The 12,289-nt window shown below is 49.1% G+C and overlaps 1 protein-coding gene across 1 annotated transcript; it reads right to left on the bottom strand.

Annotated features, from left to right (window-relative positions):
- Positions 1 to 1,666: 1,666 nt before the first annotated feature.
- LOC149325566 (uncharacterized) lies at positions 1,667 to 2,971 on the bottom strand. Its single transcript, XM_089564335.1, has one exon. The coding sequence runs from the start codon at positions 2,969 to 2,971 to the stop codon at positions 1,667 to 1,669; it is 1,305 nt and encodes a 434-aa protein (XP_089420461.1).
- Between the last annotated feature and the right edge of the window lie 9,318 nt (positions 2,972 to 12,289).

Here is a 12,289-nt window from a genome sequence, read left to right as displayed (position 1 = left end):
AGCCGTGTTGGGCATTAGTGAAAAAGCAATTGGATTCTAAAAAGTTAGCAGGATGAGATTAGATGACATGTTCCATGATTTTACATGGTATGCTGGTGAGCGACACAGGGCGAAAGTTATCAGGGCAATGTTTATCGCCAGACTTATCCAGCGGAATCACCCTCCCAACCTTCCATTCATTGGGAATACAGCCTGTTTCCAGAGACTGGTCAAACAGTTTGGTGAGGATAATTGAACTGTACATATTTGTATTAACCAGAAATTTCGAATTAATATTATCGACGCCACAGGAGGAAGAAATCTTAAGGTTTTCAATTATTCTCAGGATGCCAGTAGTGCAAAAAGAATTGGATCCATGGGAAAAGCATCAAAGACCGGACACTCCTGATTGGTAAGGGAAATATTGCCAGAAAAAGCAGCAACAAAAACACTGTTAAGGACACTAGCGCATTCACTAGGTGAAAATGCAACGCCGTCAGAAGATGTAAGTAGTACTGACGAACTATCTTTTTTGTTCACAGTGTTCCAAAACTGTCTAGGGTTATTAATCAGCAAAGCAGGCAAAGTACTGTTAAAGAAAGAGTCCTTAGCATTTTTCAGAGCTAATTTGTACTCAGCGGCCGCAGAAAGGTAACCGTCCCATCGTTGTTGCGAATTCGATGATTTCGCCGAGCGAAACAAACGCTTTTTCTTATTGGACAGCCTTTTTAAAACTTTATTAAACCATGGTGATTGGCTATTACACCGTAAAATTCTAAGCGGCACAAATGTATTAGTGAGACGTTCAACAGTGTCCCTAAACATTTCCCAGTTAGTGTGGACAGAACGGTATGGCAAATCTGGCAAATAATTGTTTAAGAAAAGAGCTAATTCACTATTAATGGAATCATAGTACGCCCGTTTATAATCTCTAATGGACTTGAAGATGCTCCGGCGATTAGGAATATTAATTTTTACATCGAAATGAAGCAAGGTGTGATCACTAAGACCAGGTAAGTACGAGATTGAAGGGATAAGATCCGGCGCGTTGGTTAGCACAAGGTCTAATACATTGGAAGATGACGGCGTGACTCGAGTTGGCTTAGTAACTAGCTGCGAAAGGTTGAAGTCCAAACAGGTTCGCAAAAAGTTATTGCATTCGGTAGAAAAGGGGCGAGGATACGGCGATGTATTAGCCCACACGATACTGAGATAATTGAAGTCACCAGCAAGAAGGATTTCCGCACCCGGATAACGTACTGAGATCATGTTAAGAGAATCATGCAAATCTTCAACGAAGGTTGCACACGAAGACGGGGGACGGTAGCATATGCCCAGAATCAGATTCCTGAGATGAACACGAAGTTCAACCCAAACCAACTCTAAAGTGCTAGAAAGTCTAATAGGTGAAGACACAATATTATCGGCGATGGCTATTAAAACACCTCCTCCACTTCTGTCACCTCTATCAGGACGATAAACATTGTAGCGGTTCTTGCAATCAAACAGTTCCTTGCTCTCTATATTTGCAGAGAGCCACGTTTCTGTCAGCAATACAACATCGGCATCACAAGACGATGACAGAGTTTAGATCTTCCCGCTTTGGGATTATGCTTCTTATGTTTGTGAAAAGAATTGATAGCGCTGTCTTATCTCCAGTCGCCCGTCCACTGCCCCTCCCGGACCTCTATGGCGAAGCGCGTGGCGAGCCAGAAGCAGCGCGACAAGGGGCCACTAAAGATCCCGGTGGGCCAGCTAGCTCGAAAACGCTATCGTGAATAGGGTCATAGCCGTAGCATTTGTTGTTACAATACAGTTTGTTATACCTGAGCTTATACTTAAAGTCAGCATCCTTCGCGAACTGCACAAGCTTCTTTCCAGCGACACGTGCCTGCAAAGAATAATCTTCACTTACAGTGACCTTTTTAACTTTAAGTTTAGCAGACTGCACGAGGATTTGTTGTTTTGTTTTGAAAGACCGGGACTTCACAACAATCGGACGATTCTTTTCGTCTGAGAACACACCAATCCTGTGTGCTCGTTCAAACATGTCATTCGTAAGAACAGGATCAAAGCAGCCTGAAACAAGGTTCAATAACTTTTCTTCCGTTTCATCCCACGTTTCGGACAAACTGTCGGGTACGCCGAAGCACAGAAGATTTTCCCTGCGCTGCCGGTCTTCCAGCTCTGTCTGTCCAAGACGTAACTTGCTATTTTCATTGACAAGCTGATCGGCTAGCTCACGCAAAACCCGCAATTCCCCGTGAGCCGCATCACTGGCGGATGATTTAGATTCCACTGCCGACAGTCTCGCGTCAATATCGGCAATATTCCTAATCATAGATTCCTGATTTAGTTTCATTTCATTAATAGAGGCTATTAGGTGTGATTGCTCTAACTCCATTTTAGCGGTCCTTGAATTAACACCTTCTAACAGAGTCAACATGTCGTGGAGCTGTTTCTGCAGGGAATTATCAACAGCGCTGTCTGTTGACAGCCGTGTGACAGCGCCAGAGCCCGACCCAGGGCCAGGGTTAAGCTCAACGTCCCCCGAAAACAAAAGCAGTTGACTAGAAACCTCAAAGCACTGGACGAGCAAAATCAGCAGCACTCCCGGGCGTGGGAACAGGAGCAGGCACATATTGTTCGATTTCTTAGCAAACATGGAATAGTTATTACCAACCTGCATGAAGAAACGCATGCCGTGAAGCAGCCTCATGATGACGCTGTTCCCACGCCCACTGAAAAGCGCAGGCCGCTGCAGTCCGTTTCTATCCAGGTGGAAAGGTGATGTCGTCGACGATGCGCAGGACTTGTACGATGGAGCCATAGTGTAGTAGGGTTGCCAGAGCTCTTCATTTTCCACGCTGCGAACTTGAATGTCGACAGTCACAGGCGTAGCCGGAATGGCATCAGGTGCCATAGGTTCCGCGCTGAGTTGAAGGATTGCCGTTATCTGCATGAAGAAACGCATGCCGTGAAGCAGCCTCATGATGACGCTGTTCCCACGCCCACTGGCGTCGAGAAATCTGGCGTCGAGAAATCCTTCTGGGAAAGCCGCATTCAAAGGTTTTGGGATAACACTGTGCGTGCAGTCTTGGTGCGTTAAACTCACAAAAAACTACCTGACCAGAATTTTTTTGCTTCGATCGTGTTTCGATGTTGCGCGGCCGCGCCGGGCTGTAAACAAACCACGAGGTCTGTAATCTGAACCGGCGGTCATCTACAGCGTGTCTAAGGCACAGCGCTAATATATTTGGAGAATAGCGCTTCCCACTTTTCCTGCGCAGTTGCACTTTTTGCCTACTTAAATGGCGCTAGCCGACTACGCGCAGATATTATAGGAAATACCAGCGCGCACTCTGGTGTAGTTTCAAGTGATAGATCATTCCTATTGTTCTCTAATCTCTTCTTTCTTTCCTAAGCTTCGTGTGCCGATATTTGACCCGGATTATGATTCCTGTCCTATTCCAGCACTTTGTACCGGCCACACAAGTCTGTAGGCGAACTCGTCATATTAGCAATGCCAACGGCACAAGCAAGGCGCTTTTTAGCAGCATCGACATGATTCAGCCATTCATGCAACTGTCCGTTCAGGAACGTCATCTGAGCACACAATACGCATAGAGCGTCAGTGTACGCCCTCTCCGCCGAGGATATATTGCTGTACACGGGAACAGTGTGCCCGATCAGGATACAAAGAGAGTCGATGCCCCCGGAGCCATAGTACCCCATAAGCGCCGCAGAATTCCGACGCCCCGGGGTGCTCTGCGTCGCCTTATTCGCGCAAATAAGCATCATGCTCGGTTCGTTATGAATTAGAAAATGTCACAATATGTAGCGCAAGTGACGCCATCAGCCGGTTATTTTACAAGCAAGCTGCGGCTAGCCGCCACGATTTTATACGCTCGCACCCCCGAGTGTAAGGATACAACGCCGTTGACTGCACAAGGGTTATCATTGAGCCGTTTTCTATGCAAATGTTTCGAATTGGAGCCGCTGAGCAAAAACACATGCAGATGTCATGTTCAGAGCGTAGCCAGAGAGCGGCCCAGGAAGCATTTTAACTACGCACAAAAATTAGATGGAGCGCTCCACAGTGTCCCTTTATGGGCTTTCGATGAAAGAAAAAGGGAACAAAAAGAGGCTCCGCGATTGTGACCAATCGTCCAGCTACTCATTCACCGGCATCTATGCAGCTCTGCCGCCATTTGTGGCTTTGGCAGAACCCTTCACCGAGATTCACATAAACGCATACCACGCCGCCTTTAAAGGCGGTGTTTAGAAACAGGGTTTACCCCCCAGGGCATAGCGGGACCTACGGAGCCTCTCCCAAGACTGCTCCCCACGAACAAACCGGTCGCCAGGTTGGGGAGCGCCTGTACCCATCCGGTGGGTATCCGTCGGTGGGTTTCGAACCTGCTACCTCCCGCAACCGAGGCGGATGACCAAACCACTAGGCCACGGCTGCGGTGATAGCACGGTCAAGTTAGACAGTCTTTTAACGGCAGTTGCCCAAGATCTTCGTGATTTCGTATCTTTTGCCGAATTGAAGTACAATATTATTTGCAGGCCAGACTGAGAAGGTATTCACTTTTGTTCACTTCCGTTGCGACTGCTGGGCGATTATGGCAGCCGGCTGTGGAACTATTCTTGCAAAATCAAGGCTCTGCGCTTTAGTACTGGCCGTTTCCTCTGGCGTCTGCTGCTGACGTTTAGGTCCCGGTGTACTGAATGGGGCAGATAATTTTTTTTTTCAAGCCCTATTACTGCGGAGGTTATGGAGAAGGCAACAGAAATTCATAAAACCGGTCTACCTTACAGAGTTTAGGCAAAGTTTAACAATTTTATTCCTTGATTCCCGTTTCAAAACGACAGAAAAAATGCCTACGTTGCCAGTACCAGCGTCTACAGGCACTTTCGAAAAGACGTAGGAGCAATTACAGCAAAGCATACAACAAAATCCAGGAAGACCATGGAGAGAACATTTTAGGGTGTTTCTTTTATTTCTTTGAGCATTTTCTGCCTCTTGGCGCATCCTGTTTATTCTGAGGGGGATGTCAGTTCATCATGGTAACAAAATTAAATTTGTATAGCCTTATTTCATGCGATTGTAATCCTTCCCTATAACGTATAAAATACATTTGTCAGTCATTAAGCAATACATAAGAAAACTTGTTATTAGAAGGTTGCACCTTGAACAAAACTTTATTAGAGCATGCAAACCTATAGCCTTGCGCCTGACCCGTGCAACTTGTGCACTAAGCCACGAAGACAAGGAACCGGACACTGTCGCGTCAGGTGGGCTCGCGCTGGGCTAGTTTTTATTGTGCTTGCATTACTGGCAGCGGTGAGCAGAGTAAAAATGATAGGTTCTTCCTTCACACCTCGCTTCCTTCTAGGCTCGTTTATTTGGCACGGAACATCGAGCAGGCAGCCCGGTGATGGACGGACGAAGAGAAAAGGGAGACAAAGGAACAGGTGTTTCATAACAATTAAGAACTGAGCAGAAACGAATCTACGAAGCCGAAACAGTGACTACGCTACCAAAGCTGTTACAAAAGAAAGGCTCTAGCTGAAAGCTCATTCTTCAAGGCTTCTAGGAACCCGGGGCCTGTCTACATCGCTGCGCGAAGGCTGGCTTAGAACTGCATAACGAGATGCATCATGACCTTAAATAACATAGTTCGAAATTTCCAGAAGACAGCGAGGCGCTGAGAGGGAGGGGAGGTGTCGCTGCACACGTTAAGCTACGTCTCGCTTCCCCTGTCTTCTGAACAGGGCTGGAATTCTCTCCAAAATCTGTCCGCGCTCATCCCGATTCGCCAATGACGCGTGGGGAGGAGGCCTTGGCACCTGCGCTGAGTTGATCTTAGAGACAGCCGCGCGGGTCTTCAGGAATGTTAGAAAAAATTATTTTTCTCTTCATTTTTCAGTCCCCGTGCCGCAAACGCTTTGCAATCGCTTTAGCGTCCTTACACTGTCTTTGTGTAGACCTTCTGTCTAATAAAAAATGTAAAGAGGGAAAAAATTGTAGAGGTGGTTTTCGAAGGCAGGAATTTCTCGTGATAAGGGAGTAGCCAAGACGAGCCTTTTTCCTTCATTACCAGGCTCCGGCCCAGCACGATATTTCACAAACACAACAAACACTACATAACAACAAAGAAAAACCCAAACAGTACTCAGAACAAGATGTATATACACACAAAAAACATCTGGCGACTTTGTGATTAGCCAGCCACAGGTTGGCTGCAGCTTATTAAGATTTGTGCGGACGTAACGAATGCTATACTTTCGAGAGCCACACGGAAGTTTCCACCGCCTGTTGTTGCATTGCAACAAACCAAAGCATACTTTTAGGAAATAAAATACGGTCTGGTTTTAATCCGGATCTGAATTGTAACTTGCCATTCCGGAGCGCTTAGTACAGTGGGGGCCCATCAGCCTAATAAATGAAATTGTACACAATCTTCACTGAATGCGCATAAGTGGCAAATGTCGGGAGAGTCAATTGTATAATTCTTTCTTTATTGCTCGTTGTAATACATCCCAAAAATATACTCCTTCCCAATAATCCAAGAAAACATGGTCTATTGTTTCTGGCTACCTACCAACTGAAATATGAGAACCCTGAAGTAGAAAAAATCCTTTCCCTCTAGGAACACCTTAACCGGTATAGCTCCCGTGTCATCCGCCACGTCATGAAGGGCATCGATGATGACGCCGACCACCATCGCAATTGTATACGAACTTTGCCAAAGCTTCGACGAGCTACGGAAGCAGCGCGTTCTCGTTCGCCACCCTTCTGACGCGTCGCTTGCTGGACTGACCGCGACACCCCAACTCATCATGTCTCCCTGCCGAAATCAACAAATTTATCCGCGAGGAAGTTGCCCGCCAGCTGTCTCTCCTACCCTCAGTACGCGAACCATCATCTTGTTTGGCGCCGCACCTCAGAAATGAAATACAGCGACAGGTCTCGGAAGCTCTTCCTTCCGGCCATCCTATCCTCCGGTTCTTGTCGCTACCCCGATGGCGCTTTCTGAGGCTGCACTCACTCCACCTGCCCCCAGTGCTGCGCCGCTGAGTTATTCTGACACCTTTGCGACGCACCCCGTTGTGGCGGCGCCTGGCACCTATGCCGAAGTTGTGGCTCGCCCAGCACCTGCCACGGCATATGCGTATTATTCCGCCATGATACGCTCGCCACGCACTATTGGTAGAGTTGCGCCGTCTGCCTCTCCACGGCGCACATCGGACAACCGCCCAATATGCTTTGCTTGCGGCATTCCGTGCCATGTCGCGCGCCATTGTCGAAGCCGAATGTCACTGCCGGTGCCAGAATATACCGTGATGTCCTATTCGGAGCCCTACTTCCGAGTTCCGCTGGGGCTGCCACCATAACCTTCTGACCACCAGGCTTCCTGCTCTCGTCGCTCACTGTCACCCCGTCGCCGCTCCATTTCGCCCATGCGCCGCCGATTTTCCTCAGCCGAGCAGGGAAACTAACCGCCGCAGTTCCCGAGGCAAGAACTGCGTACTCCGCCGACCGTCAAAGTCCTCTTTTCCCTGCGAACGTTATTGACGTTACTGTGGAAGGTGTTTCGACTCTAGCTCTTATAGACACTGGTTCCGCCGTATCTGTTGTCAGCCAAAAACTCTGCCGCTCCTTGCGGAAAGTGACGACGCCTCTTTGCGGTTTGTCACTACGTACCGTCACCGCACAGCATCTCCAGCCCACGGCTCTCTTCACCGTTGGAATAATAATTGCGAACATCGTGTATTTTATTGAATTCACCGTCCTCACCACTTGTTTTCATGATGTCATTCTCGGCTGGGACTTTCTGTCCCATCATCATGCCTTGATTGACTGCGCCCGCCCTCACGTCGAACTTTCCGTGCCATGCGCTCTGCCATCCGCCGCTGTGTTTGATGACGTGGGACCTCGTGCTGTTCCGAAACTTCATGTCGCTCAGGACACTACTATCCCACCCGTTAGCGCTTCTTCGTTCCTCTGTCTGCCGCTTCTACCGCCGACGACACCTTTCTCTTCTTACCTTCCGACGTTTCTTTTTGCCGCCACCGTATCTCACTGCCCTTCGCCGTGCTTGACTTGCGCAATAGTGCCAGCACACTTCTGGTCGCCAAAATCCTTTCTTACCCCGTCATATTGCTTCGTGGAGAGTGCGTTGGCCGTTTTGAGCCTGTGGACTTACTATTTGACCTCAACTCTACCGAACGTTCATCTGCTTGCGAAGTTCATGCGTTGTCCCCTACTAATGATGCTTCGGACCGGCGTCAGCGGGATCTTGTCGCCTTTTCTGTTGAACCTGACCTCGAACCACGCCGCCGCGCGCAGCTCCTTGAGCTGTTGAACCATTTTCGGTCATCATTCGACACGCCGCAAGCCTCTTTGGGACGGGCGACGGCTGTCTCCCACAGTATCGACACAGGCACTCACACGCCTCTGCACCAGCGCCCTTACCGTGTGTCACCTTCAGAGCGTCGTGCCATAGCCGAAAAAGTCTACGGCATGCACCACCGCGGTGTTGTTCACGAATCAAGTAGTCCCTGATCGTCTCCCGTTGTCCTCGTCAAGAAAAGGATGGGTCTATACGCTTCTGCGTGGATTATCGACGTCTGAACAAAATTACACGTCGGGATGTGTATCCGCTCCCACGCATTGACGATGCATTGCACTGCTTGCAAGGCGCAGAATTCTTTTCTTCGCTTGATCTACGCTCCGGATATTGGCATGTTCCCATGGCTCCTGCTGATGGCGCAATGACCGCTTTCATCACACCGGATGGGCTTTACGATTTCAACGTTATGCCATTCGGCATTTGTAACGCCCCAGCAACATCTGAACGAATGATGGACAGCGTGCTGCGTGGCCTCAAATGGAAGATATGTCTTTGTTATCTGCACGACATCGTGGTTTTCTCCCCTGATTTGCCCACCCATCTGCATCGTCTCCGCCAGGTGCTGTCCTGCCTTGCTCGTGCCGGCCTTCAACTGAACCTTAAAAAATATCACTTCGGCGCCCGCCAACTCACCATCCTCGGCCACGTCGTGTGTAAAGATGGCGTTCTCCCCGATCCTGAGAAGCTGCGCGCCGTTGCTGACTTCCCGAAATCCGCCTCTCTCAAAGAGATGCGCAGCTTCGTGGGCCTATGTTCATACTTTCGTCGTTTTGTACGTAATTTCGCTATAATCATCGCCCCACTAACAAAGCTCATGAATGGACCCCGTAACTTGTCCTCTTGGACACCGGCCTGGGACGAGGCCTTCGCGAAGCTCCGAAAAGTTATGTCATCACGGCCCATACTTCGTCATTACGATCCCGATGCTCCAAAGGAAATCCACACTGATGCCAGCGGTGTCGGCCTCGGTGCGGTACTCGCCCAGCGCAAGCATGGTTTTTCTGAATACGTCGTCGCTTATGCCAGCCGCGCCCTCGCGATAGCAGAGTCAAACTACTCCGTTACTGAAAAAAAGGTTTTTGGCGATCATCTGGGCAATCACCAAGTTCCGTCCTTACCTGTACGGACGCACGTTCGACGTTGTTACAGACCACCACGCCCTCTGTTGGCTCGCTACGCTCAAAGATCCGTCGGGCCGTCTCGGCCGCTGGGCTTTGCGCCTTCAGGAATATGATATCCGTGTTGTGTACCGCTCGGGCCGCAAGCATTCTGGTGCCGACGCTCTCTCTCGTTCCCCGGTGTCCCTGCCTGCCGTTCCCACACCAGACCCTCCCCTGACGGCTCTCGCAATCTCAGATATGCCTTCCGAGCAGCGTCGATATCCTTGGATTTCTGCCCTGTTCAATGTCATCAATGCCCCTACCAAGGCTGCATTTCCGCAAGCTCTCCGCCTCCAAGCTTCCCATTTCTCCGTCCGCGACGGCCTCCTTTACCGCCGAAACTACAACCCTGACGGCAGAAAATAGTTACTGGTTATCCCACGCCATCTCCGCTCCGACGTTTGTGCCCATCATCACACTGACCCGCAAAGTCCTCACGCTGGTGTCCTCAAAACATATCGCCGGCTTCGTCAGCGCTACTACTGGCGTGGAATGTACAATTTTGTTTGCCGCTATATTCGATCGTGCGATGCCTGTCAGCAACGAAAGGATTCACCTCGTCGCTCGGCCGATCCCCTGCAACCTTTACCATGCCCCGCTCGCCCCTTTCACCGTATCGGCATCAACGTTTAAGGCCCGACATGCTCGCAATGTACGTTGCGTCTGATCATTCCAACTGGGATTAGGTACTTCCGTTTGTGACTTTTGCATATAATACCGCCCATCAAGCGACGACAGGTTTCTCCCCTTTCTTCCTCTTATACGCCCCTGAAACATCCTCTACTATCGACACCATTTAACCCTACCGGTCCGATCCTTCTAAATACAAAACTAACTCCGACATTGCCCACAAGGCTGAAGAGTGCCCTCAGCTTGCCCGCACCTTTACTTCCAACACACAAGGATACCGCAAAGACGTGCACGACAATGCCAGGCCTGCTCCGAGGTTCTCCCCTGACTCTCTCGTTTGGCTTTGGGTTCCTGCCGACTGTAAGTTCTCCATCAAGTACCATGACCCTTATCGCTCCATTCAACGCACGTCTCCTGTCAACTACCTCATTGAGCCAGTTACACCTTCGTCAGATCACCGTCGTCGTGGTCGCGAGGTTGTCCACGTTAGCCGCCTCAAACCGTACAACAACCCGCCTGTCGTTTCCTCGCCGTAAGTCGCCAGAGTGGCTATTCCTTCTCGCCGGGGCCGTTGTAAGAAGAAGAAGAGGACGTTGTTGTTGTTGTTGTTGCCTTGGTGGCATAGCACATACCCACGGCGGGGTTTGGCCAGGGTTCAGTGAGGAGAGCCCAAAGAAGGCAAATTGGTGCCAAGCTAATAGATTACGTTTTGGTGCCAAGCTAATGATTAACTTTGGGTACGTATTGCGAGGCTTTAAATATGGAATTATGAATAAAAAGATATTACGGGAAGAAGTGAATGAAAAAAAAACAACCGGCATAAAGAGTAGAGAATTGAATACCAAAAAATTCTGAATGATTTTGCAATGCGGACATTTTGGGCACCATTAGCAAGGGAACCTGCCGGTAGCATTTATGTAATTGTGGAGGAAATCGCAAACTTGATGCAATGCGAAACCTTTGGCGCTAGCACCGAAGGAGAGAAGAAGCGGAACCGACAAAGTGAAACCCATTCAAGAAATTGGAATTTCGAGATACGTCCTTCTCTGAAGTGGAAACCTCCGGCAATACAGTAGGAAATGCTCCAGTGTTTCCACCTCTCCACAAGTCGCACAAAGGTTTGAGGGACTGAACCCGCATCTGCATAAATAAAGATTTAAGCGGGGAATTCTGCTACGCAGGAGTGGCATTGCAACCTCACACTGCCGGGATTTACAAGCACGAAGCTTCCATGGGTACGTGAGATGGTGGTAGTCAATAGTAGACAGCAAGGGATCGTTGCACATAGTGGTAATATGCTGAAAGCGCTGAAAGCGAGATATTCCGAAAAAGATCAGATTAGGGACGTTACAGGCGACCGGTGCATTGAGAGCAGATTTTGCTAAAAATCTGCTGCATCGTTTTGAGAAATACCGCAGTGACGTGGAATCCAGACGAAGCCCACCTCTTTCACCCATCCAGGAATGAAATACTTCAATGAGCAGCTCAATAGATCGTCGCGTTTAGAATCCAGCGCCAACAACACAGAGAGGCAATCTGACAGGAAGATCACCTGGGAGACACTGGGGGGAATCTTTAAAGCAGCCAGCCCAAGAGCCATAAACTCCGCTACAAATATGGGAGTGTAATCCGGGACTCGGAGTGAATAACTAAAAGGGAGATCCTCCGAAAAAATGCCAACGGCTGCGTTCTGGCCACCCGCGGACGCATCTGTAGCAATCACACTGTGGTGGGGGAAAGAGTCAAGGTGTTCTGAGAGGAGACTAAGTAGGGTCCTGGACGGCAGATGCTTTGCATTAGGTAGGAAAATATAATCAAAATCAATATCCACAGGGGACGTTGCAGAACCTACTCTACACACAGAACTGAGATCTATACCAATGACCGATAAAAGGTTTTGAGTAAAAATGACCTGAGGGAGGCGAAACCTTGGCCAATCATGACTAAAAAAGAGAGCCGGGTCGGAAACAAAAATTGGTGTAGCCACACCAGAAGCAGACTCAAATGCCCGTAAGAAACTCCTGACAGTTAATAGCTGAAAACGAGAGTTAAGGTCGGGAATACGAGCCTCCAGGTACAGAACTGCGGTGGAAACTG

The sequence above is a fragment of the Amblyomma mixtum genome, chromosome 10 (assembly GCF_055824585.1).
Source record: "Amblyomma mixtum isolate Tamu chromosome 10, ASM5582458v1, whole genome shotgun sequence".
NCBI lineage: Eukaryota > Metazoa > Arthropoda > Arachnida > Ixodida > Ixodidae > Amblyomma > Amblyomma mixtum.
Note: the sequence above shows the minus strand (reverse complement) of the source record. Positions and strands in the feature narration are given on the sequence as shown.